Source organism: Canis lupus, chromosome 30 (assembly GCF_011100685.1).
Source record: "Canis lupus familiaris isolate Mischka breed German Shepherd chromosome 30, alternate assembly UU_Cfam_GSD_1.0, whole genome shotgun sequence".
In the NCBI taxonomy this organism is placed as follows: domain Eukaryota; kingdom Metazoa; phylum Chordata; class Mammalia; order Carnivora; family Canidae; genus Canis; species Canis lupus.
The window spans coordinates 8,485,421-8,511,516 of NC_049251.1; the positions used below are offsets into that span (position 1 = coordinate 8,485,421).

The window sequence follows — 26,096 nt, forward strand, 5'->3', positions numbered from 1 at the left end:
ATATCTGTGTGTGTGTGTGTGTGTGTGTGTGTGTATCTCTAAGAATTTATACTGATAGCTCTGATTTCAATCAAATTTCAAATGCTTCACTTTAGTGCTCCCAACAGTGAGAAACTGGCTGTTATCTACAACATATTATTTGTTCAATTTCAGTATACATATAAAGTAGTTTCAAAATTACCAACCCACTCCTTTATAAGAAACACTTACTATGTCAATCATAGCATTTATGTACCATTCTTTTGGTCTTCAGCCTTACATATCCAGTCCTCCATTACTTCAGTGAGTTCTCTTCTTTCCCTGAAACTTGATTATTCATTTCTAACACAGTTAACATTTGTTCCTATCTTCATTCCACTTTGCCCACATGGCTCCTCAGCCTCCTTCTTCACACACATCCGATTGGTTTTAATTGTTTTATTATTGGGGTATGTTAGAAGTATATGAAATATTACTAAGATTCTGAAAGTCAGCCCTACATACAAAAAGATGTACCTGAAGACTGCCCCCAACGTTGCTACTAACCTGATTCCATTCCCTCCTTTCTTTCTACACTTTCCCCACCTGTACCCTATAAAAAAAAACTCTGATTTCTAGTTTATCCTTCTTGAATCTCTTTTGCATGAATGACGATTTACTTGTGTGTTTTCTTGTATTCCTGTTTTGCTTATATCAAAGATAAATAACTATAGATACCTATTTTTGTTTTGCTTTTTTTTCTGTATATTTTTTAATTGGAGTTTGATTTTCCAATATATAGTATAACACCCAATGCTCATCCTGTCAAGTGCCCCCCTCAGTGCCTGTCACCCAGTCACCCCAACCCCTTGCCCACCTCCCCTTCCACTACCCTTGTTTGTTTCCCAGAGTTAGGAGTCTCTCATGTTCTGTCACCCTCTCTGATATTTCCCACTCATTTTCTCTCCTTTCCCCTTTAATCCCTTTCACTATTTCTTATATTCCTCGTATGAATGAAACCATATAATGTTTGTCCTTGTTTTGCTTTTCTCACTTAACAGTGCAACCTAAAAATTACTCTGTATCATCTCAGAAAGGTCCTCAACATTATTTAACTACAGCATAATAATCCACTGTGCAGATCTATCATAGTTCAATTCAAGCCCCACATATAGGTACTGAAGTTGTTTACTTTACTTTGCAATTAAAAATAATGCAGTGGGGCAGCCTCCGTGGCGCAGCGGTTTGGCGCTACCTGCAGCCCGGGATGTGATCCTGGAGACCGGGGATCGAGTCTCGCTTCGGGTTCCCTACATGGAGCCTGCTTCTCCCTCTGCCTGTGACTCTGCCTGTCTCTCTCTCTCTCTATGAATAAATAAAATCTTAAAAAAAAGAAAGAAAGAAACTTTTCCCATACCAAGGTTAAATAGAAAAGTAATAGTTTTATTCTAGTCTTTATACGATTTTTTACATTGAGAACCATAATACATTAGGAGTGTATGTGTGGGGAAAAAAAAAAAAAAAAGGAGTGTATGTGTGAGAAACATCTAATTTTATCTTTTCCCAAATGGCTACCTAGTTGTTCCAGCACAATTTATTAAAAAGTTCATTAGTCTACTCAACTGGTCTATTTACCTATTCATGTGGCAGCACTACACTGTTTTAATAATAGAGATTTATAGTATATTTTAATGTTTGATGGGGCTTTTTCAGTGTTTCTCCAGCAATTCTTATACACTGACCTTATCCTGGATTTAGTATCAATTTTTCCAAATTCAGAAAATATCCTGTTCATGTTTCTATTAGGATTGCACATAATTTATAAGGCAATTAACAAAGTAAAATGCAAATAACCGGTGAATCTGAGTAAAGAGTATATGGACATTCCTTGTACAATTCCTGGAACTTTCGAGTTTGAAATTATATCAAAATAAAATGTCAAAACCAAACAAATTAGAAGAGCAAAAAGAATGCTTATACATCTTTCTCTTGCATCATTCACATTTTTTCCTAATGTCTGTGATTATTCACCAACATCAAAGTATTTATAAATTCTCCAAGAAACTCAACTTCACCATTTTGATTTCCTCTATTACCACCTATCAATTTGCTATCACATCTCTACTGCTATTAATAAGAAAACTGCTTTCCTTTCTTAAAGAGGTTTCCCTCCATTTTTTGGACAAGGAACATCATACAACTGTCTTGTGAATTCTGATCAAAATCTAGAAAAAGAGTTGACTGACGAGAGTATTCTTCAACATAATCTTCATTCCAAGAAATCAGTTTCCTTTCTGAACACTGTGAAGATATCTAGCTCTCACAGCTCCTCTTTAGAGGGGTGGGAGACAAAATATTGTTGCCATCTCCTATGCTGGAGGCACTCACGTACCTTTGGTAGTTCCTTTTTCACAATGCTAAGCCATACTTTTCTGCGACGAGCATTAAGCTGCTCGATGGATAAGTGCTTCTTCTTGGTGCCAGGAGGAGGTGCATCATGAGAGAACTTGGCAAAGACTTTGGTCTGGTGGTGATGGCAACGAGGAGATTCTTCAGAGGAGAGTTCTTCATCCCTTCGCCTTTTTTTCTTCACTTTTTTCAACTTGGCTGCAAAGGAAAATGGACCCTGAGAACCATGCATTTCTGCCCTTCCGCAGAAGACATCACAAACAACCTCATCACTTTAAGACAGTTCAAAGTGTTTTCCTCATTCCACCTGAGACTGGCAAGGTTTATCTCTTTATCTATTTAGGCCCATTAATATTCCAAGAGGAAGATCTCACTAACTTGGAAAAGAATACTGGATACTCCCTAGGTTTACATGAAAGAGAAACACAGAATAAAACCTAAAAACTGAATTTCTGTTGAACCCAACAACAGGAAGGGAGACTTACAAAGTACCATGAACTCAAGTCATGGCCAAGAGGAAGGAAACATTTCTACTTGGCGGCAATGTAAGGTGATTAAAGAGAAAGAACAAAGAAAGAAAAAAGCACTCTAATAGGACATTCCAACCTGTGAAGAGAAAAATTACACACAGAACAAAAAACTAATTTGTAGGGGGAAAGCGTAGAGGATGAGAAAATAGAGATAAACTAGAAGATGTGGGAGAAAGGGAAGAAGGCTGAAAAGAATTTCTGATAGAGTTCATACATTCAGGGGAATAAAATCCGCCTTGTACAGATAGTTCAAAACTTTCCCTTCCTATTTCCTTCCCGATTTCCAGCTGCTTAGAGCTTAGTAAGGGAGGAAAACACACTTCCTGGCAAACATGCAAACAAATGCTATACAAGATTATCAAGAAGTGATCTATTTTAAATTTCCACGTATGGCAACAATTATAACTTATTCCCAACACTTCAGGTTGCTCTTCATACTTTTCTGTGCATAATACCAACTTCTTCCTCTCTTAGAACATTTTCAACATTTGGAAGAGTGTGTAGAAAAAACGAATAAACTGGCTTAAACCTTTGGCTAAGAATCCATAGTCCTTATGTCTTTATAATTTTAGAAAAGATCATAAACCAAATATGAAATAAGGTTAATAATACTACTTAGAGGAGACCAGGGTTTTTCAGAGATAAAGCGAGTTTCTACTTCATGGATTCAAATGTCCAAATGTAAAAATAGGCTACATACAACATTGAAACTAAGAATGAGTAAATATGGAAGGCAGGTCAATATGCTCACCTTTAAGTTTCTTTTCCTCCTTGAATTTCTTTTTTTTGGGTCCAAGTAGGTGTCGCTGTTGCTCATAGAAAGGGTCGTATGTGGAGAGCAGGCCTGCACTGTAATATTGGTACTGCTGCAACTGAAGCAGGCAAAGATAGGGAGGCTTAGAAAGGCTGATCTGTGTTCTAAGATGGCCTTTCAAATCATCTTTATTACAAAAAGTTAAGCCAGAGAAAAACCATAGTTCCTAAGTATGGTATTCATCCCACAAAAAGACCAATAAAGATTTAGTACCTCAAAGTGAATTATTTCCTTACTTCAAAACAAAATGGGTTCATCAGCTATGTACATGGCAAGTTGCTGAAAATAACTTAAGAAAGGAAAACGCTTCAATTCCCACCAGAATACTTGCTTGATCCTGACACATATTTTAGAGATAAAACTAACTGCAGAAAGGGCTTTACATGGAACTCATCAACAAGAAATAAACCATATTTCTATTATGAATAGGTCCTCAGATTTACTAATGTTTTGATACCTGTTATTCTGGCTTTTGGTCTTCTATCTGGTTAGAGAGTCACTAGTCATCCCAATTCCCCTTTAAAGTCTTTTCACTTGAAAAGATGACAACAATATTAAGGATAATGCCTACACTGCCAGAATTCTAACATACAAATAACTTATTTTTTTTTCTGAGAGATCCTTTCAAACACTGCATTTAAATTGACCCCCAAAAGCTCACATTAATTCTGTCTCACTTATTACTAATGGAAAAATATGAATATAAAATTAAACAGTCCACTGTTGAATCTCTTTCCTAGATTGTAGATAGTCCAAGAACTGAAACTAGGACAGAAGAATGACACAGAGAACTATCACAAGATCCCCTGTCAATGGTCAAATTAAATGAGTATTCATCGAGCTATACAATTAAAATCTATGAACTTTCCTATACATATGTTTTATTTCAATTTTTAAAAGACCAAGTATTGCAATCTCTACCAAAATATCAACAGCATTTTTCACAGAACTAGAAGAAACAACACAAAGCTGGAAGTATCACAATTCCAGATTTCAAGATATACTACAAAGATGCAGTGTCAAAACAGAACAGTACCAACAGAGAAACAGACACAATGATCAATGGAACAGAACAGAGAAACCAGAAATGAGAGGCACCTGGCTGGCTCAGTTGGTAGAACATGTGACTCTTGATTTCAGTGTCATGAGTTCAAGCCCCTGTTGGGGATGAAGCTTACTTAAAAAAATTTTTTTTCAACAATACAGAACAGAGAACTCAGAAATAAACCCATGCTTATACAGCCAATTAATCTATGTCAAAGGAGCCAAGAATATACAATCGGGAAAAGATAGTCTCTTCAATAAATGGTGCTGGCAAAACTGGACAGCCACATGAACAAGAATGAAACTGGACCATTCTATCACCACAAACAAAAAAAGAACTCAAAATGGGTTAAAAAACTTAAATTTGAGACTTAAAACCATAAAAATCTTAGTAGAGAACAGAGATAGTAATTTCTCTGATGTCAGTCATAGCAACATTAAAGCAAAAATAAACTACTGGACTATTTCAAAATAAAAAACTTTTGCTAAGTGAAGGAAAAGCATCAACAAAACAAAAAGGCAACCTACTGAATGGGAGAAGATATTTGCAAACTATATATTCAATAAGGGGTTAACATCCAAAATATGCAAAAAACTTGTACAATTCAACACCAAAAAAACAATGTGACTTAAAGCGTGATTAGGGCAGTCCTGGTGGCTCAGCGGTTTAGCACCGCCTTCAGCCCAGGGCATGATCCTGAAGACCCAGGGTCGAGTCCACGTCGGGCTCCCTGCATGGAGCCTGCATCTCCCTCTGCCTGTGTCTCTGCCTCTCTCTGTGTGTCTCTCATGAATAAATGAATAAAATCTTAAAAAAAAAAATTAGCAGAGGACCTGAATACATATTTTCCCAAAAAAGACATACAGGTGGCCAACAGACATGGAAAGATACTGAGTATCTTTTGGGGTCCAAGTAGGTGAGTATCACTAACCATCAGAAAATGCGAATCAACTACAATGAGGTTATCACCTCACACCTGTAAGAATGGCTAGTATAAAAATCACAAGAAATAACAGGTGTTGGTGAGGATGTGGAGAAAATCCTCATGCACTGTTGGTGGGAATGCAAACTGGTGCAGCTACTCTGGAAAACGATATGGAGATTCCTCAAAAAATTAAAAGTGGAAATATTTATGATCCAACAGTTCCACTACTGGGTATTTACCCAAAGAAAATAAAAACGCTAATTCAAAGAGAAATGTACACTCTTCTGTTTACTGCAGCATCATTTACAATAGTCAAGATAGAGAAGCAACATAAGTGTCCAAAGACTGGTGAATGGATAAAAATGTGGTATACACACACACACACACACGTATGCATATATATGAGTCCTGCCATTTGTGACAATATGGATGCTCAGTGAAGTAAGTCAGACTGAAAAAGACAAATACCACATGATTTTACTCATATATGGAATCTAAAAAATAAACAAAAAGCAGCATCAGATCTAAAGAGAGAACAAACTGATGGTTGTCAGAGGGGAGGGTAATGGGGATTGGGTAAAATAGGAAAGGGAGTGGAAAACATAGGCTTCCAGTTATAGAATGAGTAAATCATGGGAATAAAAGGACCAGCAAAGGGAATACAGTCAGTGATATTATAATAGTGTTGTATGGTGACAGATGGTAGCTGTACCTGTGAGCATAACATAATGTATAGAGATGTTAAATCACTTATGTTATACAAATGAAACTAATACTTTATGTCAACTATACTAAAAAAGCAAAACAAAACAAAACAAAACAAAAAAAAACAAACCCAAATATTTAAAGCACCAAATGCCTAGCACTGTACTTTAAGAAGTAACTGAGTCAAAATAGTCAGTTAACTATTTATTACTTCTGTGGTTTTATAACCTTCATATATCTCCCCCCCGCCCAAGTGAGTGAGTGAGCATGGGCCAGGGGTAGAAGGAAAGACAGGTACAGAATCTTAAGCAGGCTCCATGTCCAGTACAGAGCCTGACCCAGGGATAAATCTCACAACCCTAAGATCAAGACCTGAGCTGAAGTCACAAGTTGGATGCTTAATGGACTAAGCCAGCCAGGCGCCCCAACTTTCAGCATGTTATTCAAAGCTTTCTGAATTAATTGTGGATGTTAACCAATTGCTAAAAAGTTTTTAGGTCTTCAAATATGCTGTTTTTCATTATGTACAAAGCACCACACTTCCGACAAAACTCAGAAAGTTCTGTTGACAGTATTCAAATAGTTGTCACTTAAAACTATCATCAATCGAATGTTAGTATGTAAAAAAAAACGGAGTTTTTTCAAGATAGGGACACTTCCAAAGAGCAAATGCATTCAAAAGGAACTCCTAGGGCGCTGGGTTGCTCAGTCAGTTAAGCATCTGCCTTCAACTCAGGTCACGATCCCAGGATCCTGGGATGGAGTCCCACATGGGGCTTCCCACTCAGCAGGGAGTCTGCCTCTCCCATCCCCCTTCTGCTCCTGTGCGCATGCTCTTTCCCTCATGAGAGACAGAAAAAGACAGAGACATAGGCAGAGGGAGACGCAGGCTCCCTGGAGGGAGCCTGATGCAGGACTTGATCCCAGGACCCCAAGATCACGACCTGAGCCAAAGGCAGACTCTCAACCACTGAGCCACCCAGGTGCCCCAACAAATAAAATCTTATATAAAAAAAAAAAAAAAAAAAAAAAAAAAAAAACGAACCCTTAGAATTTAAAATGGTGCAGCTACTTTGGAAAACAGTCTGGCAGTTCCTCAAAAAGGTCAGTACAGAGCTATCATATGACCCAGTGATTCCTCTTCTAGGCAAAACACAAGAGAAATAAAAACAAATGTCCATACTGAAAACCTGTACACAATCTTCATGGCAGCATTAGTCATAATAGCCAAAAGTGGAAACAATCCAATTAATTCATTAAGTGATACACAGATAAATAAAATGCAGTATGTCCACACAATGGCATATTATATGGCAATAAAAATGAATAAAGTACAGATACATGCTACAATATGAATGAATCGTGAAAACATGCTAAGTGAGAAGATGTACACTAAGGACTACATGTTGTTCCATTTGCATGAAATGTCTAGAACAGGCATACTTTTAGTGCTAAGTGGTTTCCAGGGGTTGAGGGAAATGGAGAAAATGAAAGACAAAAGCTAAGGAGAGTGGTATTTCTTTTTGGAGAAATCATTCTGGAATTATATAGTGATGATAGTTACCCATCTCTATGATATACTAAAAACCACTAAATTGTACACTTTAAAAAGCTAAATTTTTAAAAAAAAAGCTAAATATTTTTGATATGTGAAATATATTTCAACAAAGCTTGTATGTAGAACCACTACCACCATCACCTAAATATAAAGGTAAAATGACAAGTCTTCAATGAATGTTAACAATAGGCTAAATACCCAGCATGAAAGCCTGAGATTTTCCTGAAACATTCTCTTACCTCCTTATCTTTACTATACTTGTTCTGGTGAAGTTTCTTGTATTTGTGCAGCCGCAACATGTTATGAAGTTCTTCTCTGCTGAGGTGGAGTTCTTCCTCCTCTTCTTCTTCATTATCCTCACTCTGAGAATCTGCCTCACTGGACTCATCACTTAGCAGAATGCTCTGCAAACCGAAGGAAATGGGAATGGAACCTGTTGCTGTGGAGCCAATTCCTTCTATAACCCAAGCATCTTTCCCAGAACAAGGACAAAAACAGCTGGAAGACAGAACACAGTCACTCCAGTCTCCCAATTCAAGAAAAGAAAAGGACACCAACTGACCTTAGTGGGCATGAACTTAAGAGAATTAACATAATGGAAATGCTATAAAGAGCAACGATGCTAGATTTCACCAAGTACTTACAACTACACATAGGATATATTAACTGTCAAATACCAAGGCAAAAAAACTAAACAATAAAAAAAAAAACCTTTAGGGTATAAAGGAATATAGAAAGCAAGCTGTGATGACTAATAAAGGAGAAATAACCCAAAAAATTATTGATTTTGTTATCATCTGGATAATGAAATATTATTTAGCCATAAAAAAGGAATGGAGTACTGCTATGCGCCACAACATGAATGAACTTTCAAAATTTGGTAAATGGAAGAAGCCAGGCACAAAACACCAGATATTATATGATTCTATTTAAATGAAATGTCCAGAATAAGCAAATCCATAGGGAAAGAAAACAGTCAGTGGCTGCCAGGGGCTATGGGAAATGACTGCTAATAATCATAGAAATTCTTTTTGGAGTGATGAAAATGTTCTGGAATTAGTGGTGATAGCTGCATAAAACTACATACATTTTAAAAGGGTAGATTTTATGGCATGTGAATTTTATCTCCATTTTTAAGAATGTGATGGCTAAACAAAGATTTCTGCATTACCAATAGCTTAAACCCTCACTGGTAAGAAGCAAACAAGCCTTCTACACATGAGCTTTTAAAAGGACCTCACAATTATAATGAAAAAATACTTTTAAATTACTTTGAGCTCTTCACAATAAAAGAAGGCAATAGAGAAATAATTAGTTTCAACAGAAGAAATGCTACCCTTAACTCAGCTGGACCAATGACAGTAATCTTTTAAGAGTGTAAATAAGAGTCTTCCATTTCCTTGCTGACAAACACTCACAGAAAATATAGAAACACTCTGTTCCTCCCTATAAACACTCACAGAAACTTACCAGAGTAAAATACAAATTCTTTAACATGGTGTACAAGGCCCTACACAATCAGGCTCTCTAACCTCATCTTCTATCATCCCCTCTTTCATTGTGCTCCAGCTACACTAGTCTTCTCCAAACATTCTGAGTTGCTTCCTTTCTCAGGAATTTTGCAGTTATGTTCCTTCTGATTGAAATGGTCCTACTTAAACATTTACATGGTTTTAATCATTCAGAAATCAGCTGAAATGTCACCTCTTTAATGAAGTCATTTTTATTTCTTTCTTTGTTTACAGACCTACTCACTGCCTCCTCCCATTTGAATGTGAGCTCTACAGAGCAGGAACCCTGTCTGTCTACAACAGTATCTGGCAGGTAGAATATACTCAATCAACATTCACTGAATGAATGAACTACTCAGGAACTAATGAAAAGAACACTAATAATCCTGATTACAATGTGAGCCAGTGAGGACAAGGATCTTACCTATTTTTTTACTCCTTTACACAGTGCTTTATACTCAAAAATGTTTGCTAAAATGAACTCCATTGAGGCCTCTAGATTTTTCTCAATAATCACTTCAAAAAATCATACCCACAATAGAAGATTCATGTCTAGAAAAATCTCTGCTAATGTGTCAGGATGCGTCAATAACTTCCTCTCCTATTTGTAACTTTAATGGGTTATATGAATTATAAACATTTGCCTTAACTCTTACCTTTAGCCACTTTCTGCTTTTCTTCAACTTAGAGAAGTTATATAAATTCCCTTTGTCAGATTTTGATTCTGTGTAAAGAAACATAAAGAACAACAAAAATGAAAGGACGACTGCCCCAAGAGAACTGATGGTCCAAAGAGGGATCTCACACCACACTGACCTGACTGTAGAACTCCATTCAGCGAGTATGTGTTTAACATTCCAGAATTGCCTGCTCCAGAAGTTTCACCAAGCAATGAATTTGGAGGTTCTTCCTTAACTTGTATTAAGGGATCCCCAGACTGGGGCAATAAAGGATTACTGTCATCCAGTCCATCTTCACTCTCATCACTATAAATTGAAGAATGATAAATCTATAATCACAACTAACCCAGTAAAACACTATAATTTATGGTCAGCAGACAGAAGAAACTAATCCTTTAAATAAGTTGTGTTCTATTTGAAAGAAGGAAGAAAGAAATATCAAACATACCAAAAAATCATAAAATACTTTAACCCTAAAACCAGAGATAATTGGAATCAGAAAGTGGTCAAACGTTATATTAGAAATACATAATCACATACCTAGAAATATTCCTATTGAAGATGGCTGATGTTTGTCGCAAAAAATGGTCCAACCGGAGGGCCCTCTCCAAGTACTGAAGATAGAGGGGCTTTGCCAGCTCAGTGCAGCCGCCATCGTCCCCGGCACCCAACTCCGAGGCCATAGAACAAATCTGTCTTCATGCACAAGGGTCTCCGACTTCTCGGCTGCAGAATGGAGATTAAACAATGAAAGACAAATTATTATTTATTCTCCCTTTATTTTACCTGCCTGCTATCAATGTGAAGAGAAATCAGACCTTCTAGAACACAAGATTAAAAGAGCAGTCTGTAGAAAGATCTTAATAAAGTTCTCATTAGGCACTGTTTCCTAATGCAAAAGCAGAAGTTAAAAGAATGAGAATATCAAAATATAGAAATATTGTCTTATTTGTGTCACAAAAATTCATATTCTACTTTTTTGAAATAGAACCTTAAAATTTAGAGCCACTTACCTTTTGTCCTACTATTAACAATTACCCACAATTATCTAAATCTACACCACAAACTTGTATACTTCATAGAGGAACACTTGTTCTCAGTATCATCTTCTAAACAGCTACTTCCTTTTTCATTTTGTATTTACATTTATATATGTGTGTGAAGTATTTCGTTTACAAGGGAAGAGAGATATTGTCAGAGTATTTTACACACTCGTAAACATTCTTTAAAATATGAGATATAGAGGGACTCCTGGGTGACTCAGCTGTGAAGTGCATCTGCCATCGGATCAGGGTGTGATCCCGCAATCCCGGGATTGAGTCCCACACTGGGCTCCCTGCATCGAGCCTGCTTTTCTCCCTCTGCCTGTGTCTCTGCCTCTCTCTCTCTCTCTCTCTCTGTGTGTGTCTACCATGAATAAATAAATAAAAATCTTTAAAAGAAAAAAAAGTCTGCCTTCGGCTCAGGTCATGATCTCAGGATAATGGGACTGAGCTCCCTGGTCAGTGAAGGGTCCGTTTTTCCCTCTGCCTCTGTCCTGCAACCTGCTTTTGGCTTGCTCTCTCAAATACATAAATAAAATCTCAAAAAAAAAAAAAAATGGAGCAAAGAGAGTAGAAGAAAGAGTGAGAAACAAAGGTGTAGAGCTTGAGCATTTTCTTTGCTACTTTATGGTATTAAAGGAAACCATAACACTTTTGAGTTGTCCTCTCTTTTTATTATAGTTTTTAAAAGTTTTCTATATAATATAATCTTTCTTCTTAAAGGACATGTTAAAAATTCTCCTCCATCTGACTACAGATCAAACATAATCTCCAAAAAAGCCCCAGCAGGCTTCCTCTTCTTCTTCAGAAACTAACAAGCTAATTCTTAAATTTATATGGAAATGCAAAGAAACCAAAATAGCCAAATAATTTTGAAAAACAAGAGGGTTTGGGGCACCTGGGTGGCTCAGGTCATAATCCTTGGGTTCTGGGATTGAGCCCTGCAATGGGCTCCCTGCTCAGTGGGAACCCTGCTTCTCCCTCCTCTCTCCTCTGCCCCCTACTCATGTGTGCTCTCTCTCAAATAAATAAAATCTTAAAAAAAAATAAGTTGAATAACTTACACATCCTGATTTTATATTATTTTATAAAGCCACAGTAATAAGATCAGTGTGATAGTGGCATAAGGATAACCACACAGACCAAAAAACAGACGGGAGACTCCAGAAATACACCCTTACGGGGGCACCTGGCTGGCTCAGATGGTAGAGTATTCAACTCTTGATCTCAGGGTCTTGAATTCAAGTCCCACAATGGGCACAGAGCTTACTTGAAAACAAGAGGAAACAAGAATAGTTGGGTTTAAAACAAAAAACAAAAAAACTGGGATGCCTGGATGGCTCAATTGGTTAAGCGTCTGACTCTTGATTTCGGCTCAGGTCATGATCTCAAGTTATCAGATCAAGCCCCACGTGAGATTCTGTGTTCAGTACAGAGTCTGCTTGAGGTTCTTTCCTCCTTCCCTTCAAACACTTCCCTCCCCCACTTGCATGCTCTTACTCTCTTTGAAATAAATAAATCTTTAAAAACAAAACAAAAAACTCTTACACTTTAGGGTCAATTTTCAATGTAAAAAATTAGACTGGAATTATTGAAGAGGATACTGGGATAATTTTTAGATTTTTTAAAAAATATTTTATTTATTTGTTCATGAGAGACACAGAGACAGAGAGAGAGGCAGAGATACTGGCAGAGGGAGAAGCAGGCTCCATGCAGGGAGCCCGACATGGGACTCGATCCCAGGACCACAACCTGGGCCAAAGGCAGGCACCAAACCACTGAGCCACCCAGGGATCCCCTAATTTTTAGATTAAATAGGCAATACATTAATTTGTATATAGTGGTACATGTCAGAAAAGAACCGCTTTAGGGGGCACCTGGGTAGCTCAGTTGGTTAAGTGGCTGACTCCTGATTTTGGCTCAGGTCATGATCTCTAGTCTGGGATCCAGACACCATGTCAGGCTCCCCACTTAGTGGGGAGTCCACTTAAAGATTCTCTCTCCCTCTGTCCCTCTCCCTGCTTGCGATCTCTCTCTAAAATATATAAGCTAAAAAAACAAAACAAAAACCAAACCTTTCAGATGCTGGGTTGAATCTACTTTATGTCCACTCAAACAGAATCTCACAGGGAGAATTTAAAAACTGTAAGACGGGTGGCAAGACTTAAAGCTCATAAAGCTAAGATTTTTTTGACTGCTCGGATAGCAAAAATCTTCACTATCCTATTTAAACTTTGTATTCAAGTGAATTATATGAAGAAGTATTACTAGGTTTCAATCAGAGGGGGGAAAATGGACTTGTATCTACAATACATAAAGAACACTTATGACCCAATTAGAAGACAACTCAACTGAAAAATGAGCAAAAGACTCTGAACAGACATTTCATCAAAGAAATACAAATGGCTAATAGGCACATGAAGATGCTCAATATAAAAAAATGCAAATTAAAATGACAGTGAAATACCACTTTACACTCACCAGAATGGCTATAATAAAAGATTATAACAATTGTTGGGGAGGATGTGGAAAAACTACAACCCCAGACATTTTAACCAGCTGGTTAAAATGTAAACTACTATAACCACTACAGAAAACACTTTGGTACTTTCTTAAGATTTAAATATAAAGTTACCATATGACCTAGCACTTCCCTCCTAGTTACTCAAAGAAAAACATACGCCCACCCAAACCCTTTAATGTGAACACAGTAACACTATTTGTAACAATCAAAAAGCAAAACAATCCAAATGTTTATCAACTGGTGAGAATGGATAAACAAAATGTATATCCACACAACAGAATATTATTAGCAATTAAAAGGAATAAACAGTTTTTACATGCAACAACATGAATGGACCTCACAAACATATGATAAGGGGGAAAAAAAAGATAAAAAAAAAAAAAAAAAAAAGCCAGACGACATCTTGTATGAATCCATTTAGATGAAAAGGAAATCTATAGTCAGGAAGTAGATTAGAGGTTGGCTGGGTGTACAAAGGGGGACTGATTATAAATGGAAATGAGACATCTTTCTTATGGATGTTGGAAATGTCCTAAATGCATACTGTATTGATGGTTGTACAATTCTGTAAGTTTGTTAAAAAATCACTGTACATATAAATTAGGTAAATTTCATGAATATAAAATAGTTTTTATTAACACAGCTAAAGAGAAAAGAATGTTAAAAGATTTTTTTAAAAGATTTCAATAGTTTCTACTTTTCAGTGTGAGACCTAATATGTACCCATTCCAAAAGATTTCAAAAAAACAGTTTTAAAAATACAGCAAAATTCTCTAAGAGAAAACATTTAATTCATCCAGATATACATACATATAAATTAAAGCATATAAAATCCTGTACAGCTCCCTCCTAATGTTTCATTAAAAAATAACTGATCTCATGCACTTATTTCGGTTGATAATGAAAATGGTCCTAATTAAGGAGGTATGAAGATAGGACTACAAAGTAATACTCGGTGATTCAAAAAGAACTATTTTCAGAAATAATTCCTAAGTAACTGTATATGAACACTAAGTCAAACCAATTTGTCTAGGAAAGGTCACAGTTACATCTATGGTCTCACAATGCTTAATATATGTCCCCATGTGACTCCCAGTATGCATCAATCCTATAGTCTGATTCTCCCAGAATCACTTTGTAGCATATCACCACACATAGCTGAAATGGCAAGCATGATGTACTCCCTTATTTCCACAAGGCTAAAGAGAGGAGGCAGGTACTTCAAGTATGAAGTTTCTGACATCTCCACATGTAGTCTTATGATGATATCTGAAGAGTAAAGGAATATTTTTTAAAGTGTTCAATTACCATCTCTTTTATTGTGGTGAACTATACATAACATAAAATTCACCATTTTAATCATTAAGTGTACATACAGTTCAGTGGCATTAGGTACATTCACAAAGTCATGCCAATCATCCATTACCGCACCCTCAATCATTTTATTTAACCATGTTTAAGACTAGCAGCCTCTCAGCTTTGCGTAGTGGCAGTATCGTAGCTAATGAGGTTTAATCTGAGGTGCGATTATTGCTAATTGAAGACTAGTGGTCTCTCTATTCAACCCATTTGCCTTGGCCAATCTGGTGAAGCTGCTTCTCTTAGGTGCCTGGATGGCTCAGAGAGACTCTTGATCTCAGGGTTGTTAAGTTCAAGCCCCATGTTGGGTGAACAGATTACTTAAAACTAGTATCTTTAGGAATGCCTGGGTGGCTCAGCAGTTGAGTGTCTGCCTTTGGCTCAGGGTGTGATCCCGGGGTCCAGGATGGAGTCCTGCATTGGACTCCCTGCGAGGAGCCTGCTTTTCCCTCTACCTATGTCTCTGACTCTCTCATGAATAAATAAAATCTTAAAAAAAAAAAAAAGCTCTTTGTCTAATAACGTATACTTTCATCTCTTAGGCTTGTCTTTCTTTCTCTCACTCTTCACAAGGAAACGACAGGGCCATGCTAACCTCACCCACCAGCTGTTATCCAACTTCAACACAGCACATGACATTTCCCAAGAATCCATTTACCCACCTTGTATCAATTATTTCTAAACTCTCTGCAAAAAAATAAGTAAAATAAACTCGCTACAAAGATTATTTCAAACATTTTCCCTCTTCCTCAAAATTCTGAACTCATTCCCCCTCATCTTGGAAGAGCCTGAGGAGCAAATCTCTTCATTCTTTTTTATTACACTATAGTTCTTTCTTTTCTTCTCTTATTCATGATATTTGAGCCACAAATACAAGTAGACTTTATCAGTCTACATTTGTAACTCTTTAGTCAACGTTATTCTATATATTGGTGCAAAGACAGGACTACTTCATTATGTTATCCACTGTGGGTTATGCCCATGCATTCACATTTTAAAATACATAAAATACATGTGTTATTATGATGCTTATATTTTCTTCCCAAAATATTACAGCTGGGGCATCATACTGCTTTAAAAATTTTTAAGTATATAAACTGTTTATCAAAATGCATGAACAGAAATCAAAATTGTTGACTGACACTTGCTTTCTGGACACTCTCCATGTCTTTGACAACTTCTTGGACTATTCCTTCTTTACTTCCTTAATGGAAACGTCTTTATTCTAAATGTGGAGTCAACTAAAGTTCTTTTATCCATCCTTATCCCTTAGTAAACCTCATCTACTACGGAGACTTGAATTAATACTGCTGTACGGCTGACTTTCTGGCCTCCATTTAACAAAATACACAATCTACATTTCTAGATGCTTATTGGATATTCCACCCTTGATATACACCACTGACCCCTTCAAACTCAAAACTTCCTAACTGCCCCTATACCATCTAGTTCATCTGTCTTTCTTATTTATAGAAGAGTTAGTTATTCAGACTCAAATCTATGAATCAGTTTTTACATTCCTCTCTACTCTTTATCCAATCTGTCTCAATGTGTAGCTAATTCTTCTTTAGGGATGATGTCTGGAATCTGTCCTCTTTTATTACTAATGTTTTTATTAGGTTCTTATCATCTCACACCTAGACTACTACCTTCCTAATTTGGCTTCCACCTCTAGGTTCTTCTCACTTTAATCCATCCTTGCAACTACTGTCAGATCAGTATTCCCAAAATATCACTCTGATTATGCCGTTATCCCTCAAGAGCTTTCCAATTTGCTTCCAAATTCAATAAAGTCTAAATTCCTCGACCTGAAATTCAAAGACTTTTATCATCTGGCTCCAAGTTACCTTTCCAATTTAATCTTTTACTATATCCTTACACTCCAGATAAATTAAGAATACCCTGAAGATGTTTCAACTTCCTGTCAGATTCATGTTAATCATCAAATGAAGAGCTCTTTAAAATTTATCTGACCACAAGGTCATGCTGCCATTTTGAAGGATGGAAGGACTATAAACATACGTTGTCAGAGCAATTCACCATTGACTAGCTTGGTTCATACTCTGAATTCTGGCTCTTTAAACCCAGTTATCCTCCAACTGGACTTTGATCCTACTTCAGTGGCCCTGACTACAGTTTGATATTCATAGTAAATTGTCTGTTTCTGACTCACACTTACAATGTATTTCCCTGTGTCCATGTGTGATCCCAGACTGACTGCTTTACGCTCTCTAGTTACTGCTATGTCTTTATGGAAGATGTCTTGCCCTTGTCCTGTGAAAAATGTTTCTGTAAGAAGTCTTACCAAGTTGAACCAAAATCCTTCAAAGACAAAATCAAACACCCCATTCCAACAATACTTTTTAATTATTCCTAGCTAAGACTCTTCTCTACTATTCTAGTTATTTTTAAAAAAGATTTTATTTATTCATTCATGAGAGACACACGGGGGGGGGCGGGGGGCAGCCAGAGACACAGGCAGAGGAAGAAGCAGGCTCCATGCAGGGAGCCCAACAGGGGACTCGATCCTGGGTCTCCAGGATCATGCCCTGGGCTGAAGGCAGCGCTAAACTGCTAAGCCACCCAGACTGCCCTCTGAATGGTTATTTATAGAAAGCCTGGCACTTATATGATCCTACAGTCTACTTACTATACACATGCATGTCTTATCTCCCTTACTAAACTATACAGTACTTGAGCAAAAAAGTCCCTATCTCATGAATCTATTTGGTTCTGATATTTGCAAATAACCACATTATTCTGCTTTTTTATGTACCATGTCAAAGATGAAGGCTACAAAACTCTATTCTACAGAAAGACAATCTATAGTTCATGACCATAGGCCTCTACTTCCATCCTGGACACATGATTTGAGGATGAAAGTTTAAATAAAAGAAATGAAAAGATACAAAACTTCGGTAGTAGAAAGTTAAACAGAATGAGTTCAATCATTCATTATCCATACTTACTGAACAGTGTGTGAATGCATGTACTAAAAATCTTTCAGGCAATTCTACATAAAAACTGTCTCTCAGGGGCAGCCCGGGTGGCTCAGCGGTTTAGCGCTGCTTTCGGCCCAGGGCCTGATCCTGGAGACCCGGGAATCGAGTCCCGCATCAGGTTCCCTGCATGGGGCCTGCTTCTCCCTCTGACTCTCTCTCTCTCTCTCTGTGTGTGTCTCTCATGGATAAATAAATAAAATCTTAAAAAAACAAAACAAAACTGGGCAGCCCCGGTGGCACAGCGGTTTAGTGCCGCCTGCAGCCTCGGGTGTGATCCTCAAGACCCAGGATCGAGTCCCACATCAGGCTTCCTGCATGGAGCCTGCTTCTCCCTCTGCCTGTATCTCTGCCTCTCTCTTCGCTCTCTCTGAAGGAATAAATAAATAAATCTTTAAAAAAAAAAATAAATAAATAAATAAAAAACTGTCTCTCAGACAAGCTTTAGATAAATACTGGGAGGTGAGGGGAGATCAAGGTGTTACTTCTAGACAAGAATCTTTTTTTTTTTTTGTCATTTTTTTATTTATTTTTTTAATTTATTTTTTATTGGTGTTCAATTTACCAACATATAGAATAACCCCCAGTGCCCTTCACCCATTCACTCCCACCCCCCGCCCTCCTCCCCTTCTACCACCCCTAGTTCGTTTCCCAGAGTTAGCAGTCTTTACGTTCTGTCTCCCTTTCTGATATTTCCTACACATTTCTTCTCCCTTCCCTTATATTCCCTTTCACTATTATTTATATTCCCCACATGAATGAGAACATATAATGTTTGTCCTTCTCCAACTGACTTACTTCACTCAGCTAGACAAGAATCTGAAGGACACCTGCCCTACCTGCTAATTCTTACCTAAGGATAGGATTTTCATCTTCTTCCAAATGAAAAGCCTAACAAAATAACTATTTGGAGAGAAAATCACCCTATTTCTGGGTAGCTTAATCTAACAGTTTTTAGTTTGGTTAAAAAAAATTTTTTTTATTTTTAAATAGAGAAGGGTTGACTTTTAATCTTTTTCACTACCAGTAATAGTAAAAACATGATATATAATGACCACCTCATAAAGTACTACAATTACAATGATGGCCATTAACAAGTATTTCTCCTAAGACCTACACATTTAAACATTCCACACTTAACTCTATTTTCACTTGTTTTCTCTTTATTGACACTGCCCAAAATTGGTTTCATACCAATCACTTATAGAAGCATTTCCCAAAGTTTACCTCTCTGAATACTAGATCAAGATATTAACAAATGTCCATTAATATTAAAAATTGTTAAGGCCATTAGGTTAGGCCTAAAATGTTTTAGTCTCCAATGTGCTGATGTACTCAGTGTTTCTCCAAGAGGAATTCCAAGCTTATTTGATCATTTTTTGGTAAAATACCTATCCAAATAGCTCAGAGAAGACCAGATAGGTTATCAATGATTCAGTCAAATATCTAAAAATATATCTCCCTTTAAGAAGTAATTCTTCAATTTACCAAGACTAATATAGAAAAGGCCAAATAAAAGTATAGCTCTTACAAAATGAACTACATAGCTTTAAAGCATTTGCAGGACTATAGTAGGTAATGGGCTCTAGCTTATAGAAAAGGACAAATATTAAGAGAACAAATTAATTGAATTTCCTACCTCTGCTCCCCTGTAACTCAGACATTCTGTAGCCCAAACCTGTTATGACTGAGCTTGATCTACTGAATCAGATCAATAGGTTACACTGATAATTTGTAGGACTAGACTACAAATAGCAAGACCAGGCCAAATAAATAAACTCGATAATATTTTAATAGATGGAAATAAGACCAAAAAGAAGTGATATGTAATTTTCACATGAACACTAGAGTGGTATTTCATTCACTCAGCCACTCAACTGCTGAACTCTAAGCACAGTGTAGACAAAGTTATTTCCTTCAGAGAATTCAGTTTCTCCCTCTGACCCTCCCCAGGCTCGTGCTCGCTCTCAAATAAATTTAAAAAATCTAAAAAACTTTTAAGGTTTCCAACTTCCGAAAGAAAGGAGAGGAGAGGAGAGGAGAGGAGAGGAGAGGAGAGGAGAGGAGGGGAGGGGAGGGGAGGAGAGGAGAGGAGAGGAAGGGAGGGAAGGGAGGGAGGGAGGGAGGGAGGGAGGGGAACAAACGCACCCCTTTGCCAAATGACTCCACTGGTGAACTTCATCAGACATTTAAAGTAGAATTAAAATTGGGGTGCCTGGATGGCTCATTTGGTTAAGCGTGTACCCTCGACTCAGGTCATGATCTCAGAGTCCTGGATAGAGCACCACCTCTGGCTCCCTGCTCAGCAGGGAGTCTGCTTATCCCTCTCCCTCTGCCCTTCACCCCCACTTGTTTTCTCTAATAAATAAAAATCTTTAAAAAATAAATAAAGTAGAATTAATACCAATCCTTCACCAACTCTTCCTAATCACGGAAGAGGAAAAATAACAATTGCCACATCATTCTATGTGGCCAGCATTACCCTGATTCCAAAGCCACCCAAAGACATCACAAGAAAAGTACAGGCTAATATCCCTACAGAAACAAAAATCCTCAATAAAATATTAACAACTAAATCTAGCAACATATAAAAAAGATTATACACCATTAACAAGTAGAATTCATTCTAGGAATGCAAGGTTTGTAGAACATCTTCAAATCAATGTATTATATATACCACATTAATAGAACAAAGGATGAAAGTCACTTGAGCATCTCAATTAACAGAAAAATGATTTGACAGAATCCAACACCATTTCAAAATAAAAGCACTCAACAAACTGCAAGTAGAAGGGAACTCCCTCAATCTGATAAAGGGCACCTACAAAACACCCACAAAATCATTCTAATGGTGAAAGACAGAATGTTATCCCCCTTAAAATCAGGAATAAGACAAGGCTGTCTACGTTTATAACTCATATTCAAAACTGTACTTGAAGTTCTAGCCAGAGCAATTAGGAAAGCAAAGCAAAGCAAATTAAAATAAATACCATCCAGATTGGAAAGAAGTAAAATTTTTACTTATAGATTCTTACACAGAAATAGATAATCCTAAAGAATGCACTAAAAAATTATTTTAACTAACAAACAAGCTCAGTAATCTTGCAGGGTATAAAACCAATATACCAAAATCAATAATATTTCTATATACTAGCAATGAACAATCTGAAAATAGAATGAAGAAAATAATTTCATTGACAATAGGATCAAAAAGAACAAAATACTAAAAAAAAATTGGTTTTTTTTTTTAAAGGTTTTATTTATTTATTTATTCATGAGAGACACAGAGAGGCAGAGACACAGGCAGAGGGAGAAGCAGGCTCCTTTCAGGGAGCCTGATGTGGGACTCGATCCTGGGTCTCCGGGATTAGGCCCTGGGCCGAAGGCAGCGCTAAACCGCTGAGCCACCAGGGCTGCCCCCCAAAAAAATTTTTAATAAAATACTTTGGAATAAATTTAACCAAATAACTGCAAGACATATATACAGTGAAAATAAGACATTATTCAAATAAATTAAAGAACTACATAAATGAGAAGAGATTCCATGGTTCTTGGATCAAATGATTTAATATTCTGAAGATGGTAATGGTATATAGATTAAATATAACATCTATCAAAGTCCAAGCTGGTTTTGCAGAAAGAAAAGCTGATCCTAAAATTCATATGGAAGTGCAAGGGACCTAGGATAGCCAAAACAATCTTGACTATGAAGAACAAAGCTGGAGGACCCACACTCCCTATTTTAAAACTTACTATATAGCTGCAGTATATAAGATGTGTGCTAAGATATATGGCTAGATATATAGACCAATGGAACAGAATGGAGTCTCCAAAAAATAAACCCTTACCTTCAGTCAAGTGATTACCAACAAGGGTATCAAGATAATTCAATGGGAAAAGAACAGCCTTTTCAACATACGGTACTGTGACAACTAGATAGTTACATGCAAAAAAATGAAGTTGGATCTCTTCTTTACACAAAATTTAACCATAAAGAGATCACAGATGTAAATTTAAGAGCTAAAACTATAAAACTCTTAGAGGAAAACAGATAAATCTTCATATCTTGAATGAGGTAATGGTTTCTTAGCTATACCAAGAGCAAAAAGAACAAAAGGTAAAATAGATAAACTGGACTTCATTAAAATTAACTTTAGTGCTATAAACAAAGCTATTAAGAAACTGAAAACCAACAATTGGGAGAAAAGATTTCCAAATCATATAACTAATAAGGGAATGATATCCCAAATGTATTTTTTTAAAAACTCTTAAAACTCAATAATTAAATGGCCAAAGAATGTGAACAAACATTTCTCCTTATATTGGAGATATACCAATAGCTAATTAGCACATGAAAAGAAGTTTAAACATCATTAGCCATAAGGAAATGTAAATCAAACACACAATGATATAATGCTTAGCACCTACTGGTCCAATTACAAGAAAGATAGTAAGAGATGACAAAGACGTGGAGAAACTGCAACCCTCATATACTGGTGGAAATGTAAAATGGTGTAGCCATTTTGGAAAAGTTTGGCAGTTCCTCAAAAGGTTACACATAAAGTTACCATATGTAACTTGTAGGAATACCCAAGACAAATGGAAACATAAGTCCACAAAAAAACTTAGATATAAATCTTTATAGCAACATTCACAATAGCCAAAATGTGGAAACAACCTAAATGTCCATCAAGTGATGAATGGATTAAATGTGATATAGTCCCATAACAGAATACTTGTTGGCACCTGAAAGGGAAGGATATACTGACTGATGCTACAACATGGATGAACCCTGAAAACATTATGCTAGGTAAATAAGGTCTTCAATAAAGGCCTCACATCATATAATACTATTTATAAGAAATAACCAGAAAACGCAACTCCACAGAAACAGGCCAATGGCTGCATGGGGGAAGAGGGTGTGGATTGTGGCACTGTGCAGTGGCAAGATAGGAAGTGACTGCTAATGGGTAGGGGTTCCTTTTTGGGCTGATGGAAATGTTTTAAACTTAGACTGTGGTAGGGGTTGTAACTCTGGAAATATATTAAAGCCAATGAATATACTAAAACCATATATATACTTTAAATGGGTGAATTTTACAGACTGGGAATTTTATCTCAATAAACATGTTAAAAATGTGTTATTTCTGTACAGGACAAAACAATAAAGATAAAAGGTAAACGATAAATTGTGAAAAATGTTCACAACACTTTACCAATTTAAATGTCATACCGAGGATTCTTATAAAATTCCTGCAGTAGTATAAAATCCCTAAGAACAGGGATCCCTGGGTGGCGCAGCAGTTTGGCGCCTGCCTTTTGCCCAGGGCGCGATCCTGGAGACCCGGGATCGAATCCCACATCGGGCTCCCGGTGCATGGAGCCTGCTTCTCCCTCTGCCTGTGTCTCTGCGCCTCTCTCTCTCTCTGTGACTATCATAAATAAATAAAAATTTTAAAAAAAATTTTTTTAAATCCCTAAGAACATAAAACCCAACCATTAATTTTCTGTTTAAAGAGATTGTTACTATTATCCCATTTACAGATAAGGAATCGTGTTACTTACACACTTTAAGTAACTTACTCAAGGTTGTACAATTTAACAGGGAATGTGGATTTGAATCCAGATAATCTGACTCCCAAGCCCTCATTTAACCAATGTAATGGTTAAAACCATTACATTGTAAGACTAGATAATGTCTGAAAAGTTACATCCCAAGCAACTTAAGGTGTTTATTTCTGGGAACTGGATTAAGAGGGACCTCTACTTTCTACTTTTTAATTTCAATATTTTTCAAAATTCCTACTACATACTGCATGTAATTTTTTCAAATGAAAAATTATGAATTGAGGTATTACTTACATTTTGAAATGAACAAATACTAAATAGTTTGATGAGTTTTGACATACGCATACACATGTCTAATCTATCTCCCTATCAAGATATGTAAGAATAGCTCATTACCCCAGAAAGTTCTCTCAGGCTTGTGCTTCTTTCCAATTACTCTTACCAGAGGCAATCATTGTTCTGATTTCTACCACCACAGATTAATTAATTTCTAGTATAGAAATTTAGAGAAAGGGAATCATATTGCATACACTTTGGTGTCTGCATTCTTTTTGTAAGGCATGTTTTTGAGATTTACCCATGTTACTGCATGTATCAAGAATTCACTCCTTTTTGTTGCTGAATCAGATTCCGCTATGAATATAACCATAGTTTATTTATTCATCTTTTCATGGACATTTAGGTCCACTCTGGATAAATTCCTGGGAATGGAACTGCCATGCCAACAGGTAGATATATGTTTTTTTTTTTTTTGGGGGGGGGGCGGTTAGGGAGGGAGTAGACGTATGTTTAACCTTATAATGAACCACCAATTTTCCAAAATGGTCCCACTATTTTACGTTTCCACCAACAATGAACAGGAGTTCTAGCTGCTTCTCATCTTTGCCAACATTTGGTATTATAATTGTATTATCACTGCTATTCTAATTTCTAGATCCCTGATGACTGATGGGTACCTTTTCACATGCTTATTGGCCATTTATATAACTTCCTTTCTGACATATCAAAGTGTTTTTGACTACATTTGAAAAAACTAGTCTTTTTACAATTGAATTATATAGGAGTCCTTTATATATTATAGATATAATTCCTTTGTCAGACATACGTATTACTAAGTTTTCACGGATTGAAATATTCATTATTAAGATGTCAATTCTCTCCCATATATCCTCTCTTATCTATAGATTTCCAATCCAATCCCAGGAAGGTTTTTGAAGAAACTGACACACTCAGCCTAAAATTTATATGGAAAAGCAACAGTCCAAACAAGTTTGAAAAAGATAAGCAGGGAAGTCTGGGTGGCTCAGTGGTTGGGTGACAGCCTTTCTGCTAAGGGCATGATCCTGGAATCCCGGGATTGAGTCCTACATTGGGCTCCCTGCATGGAGCCTGCTTCTCCTTCTGCCTATGTCTCTGCCAGTCTCTCTCTGTGCCTCTCGTGAATAAATAAATAAAATCTTTAAAAAAAAAAAAGAAAGAAAGAAAGAAAGAAAGAAAGAAAGAAAGAAAGAAAGAAAGAAAGAAAGAAAGAAAGACGCAAAATTCGCGGAGTTCACACTATCTGACTACAAGACTTGCTATAGGGGATCTCTGGGTGGCTAAGCAGTTTAGCGCCCACCTTTGGCCCAGGCCATGATCCTGGAGTCCCGGGATCGAGTCCCGCATTGGGCTCCCTGTATGGAGCCTGCTTCTCCCTCTGCCTGTGTCTCTGCCTCTGTGTGTTGTGTGTCTCTCATGAATAAATAAATCTTAAAAAAAAAAAAAAAGGACTTGCTGTAAGTTACAGTAATCAAGATGGTATACTGCATTGGTCGAAGGACAAATCAATGGTACAGAACAGAGTCCAAAGAAAGATCCGCACTTACATGGTCACACTTTTTTTTTTTTTTGCTTTTTTAAAGATTTTATTTATTTATTCATGAGAGACACAGAGAAAGAGAGGCAGAGACACAGGCAGAGGGAGAAGCAGGCTCCCTGCACAGAGCCTGATGCAGGGCTCCATCCCAGGACCCCAGGATTACAACCTGGGAAAAAGACAGATGCTTAACCACTGAGCCACCCATGTGCCCTGGTCACACTGATTCTTGAGAAACAATCCAACAGGGAAAGAAATTTTTCCTTCGTGATCCTGGAGACCCACATCAGGGTACCTGCATGGAACTTGCTTCTCCCTCTGCCTGTGTCTCTGCCTCTCTCTCATGAATAAATAAATATTTAAAAAATAAAAATAAAAAAATAAAAGCTTGCATAACATATGCTGTGCTTAACTAGTATCCCTTACTGATAAACAAGAATGTCTTCCCTAATATTTTCTCTTAATTACATCTATATCATTGTGATTGTTCTTAACTCTAGGTCTTTTGAACATTATCTTATATGCTGTTTGGTAAATAAGGAATCATATGGAACACCAGAAGTAGCTTGAAGTCTTAGTACCAGAATACTTTCTTTTGGTCATAGTGTGGATG

The 26,096-nt window shown here is 36.9% G+C and overlaps 1 protein-coding gene and 1 pseudogene across 1 annotated transcript in view; one reads left to right on the forward strand and one right to left on the reverse strand.

The window, feature by feature from the left end:
* The window catches only part of INO80 (INO80 complex ATPase subunit), a 128,929-nt gene that overhangs the window by 90,830 nt on the left and 12,003 nt on the right, over nt 1–26,096 (reverse strand). Inside the window, exons 2-7 of the mRNA XM_038580091.1 lie at nt 10,676–10,861; nt 10,272–10,441; nt 10,112–10,179; nt 8,184–8,348; nt 3,649–3,769; nt 2,351–2,565 (exon numbers count right to left, since the gene is read on the reverse strand). Of these exons, the coding sequence (XP_038436019.1) occupies nt 2,351–2,565; nt 3,649–3,769; nt 8,184–8,348; nt 10,112–10,179; nt 10,272–10,441; nt 10,676–10,818 (882 nt within the window). The 5' untranslated portion in view covers nt 10,819–10,861. The remainder of the gene's footprint in view (nt 1–2,350; nt 2,566–3,648; nt 3,770–8,183; nt 8,349–10,111; nt 10,180–10,271; nt 10,442–10,675; nt 10,862–26,096) is intronic.
* Nucleotides 15,178–15,310, forward strand: LOC119866952 (annotated as a pseudogene).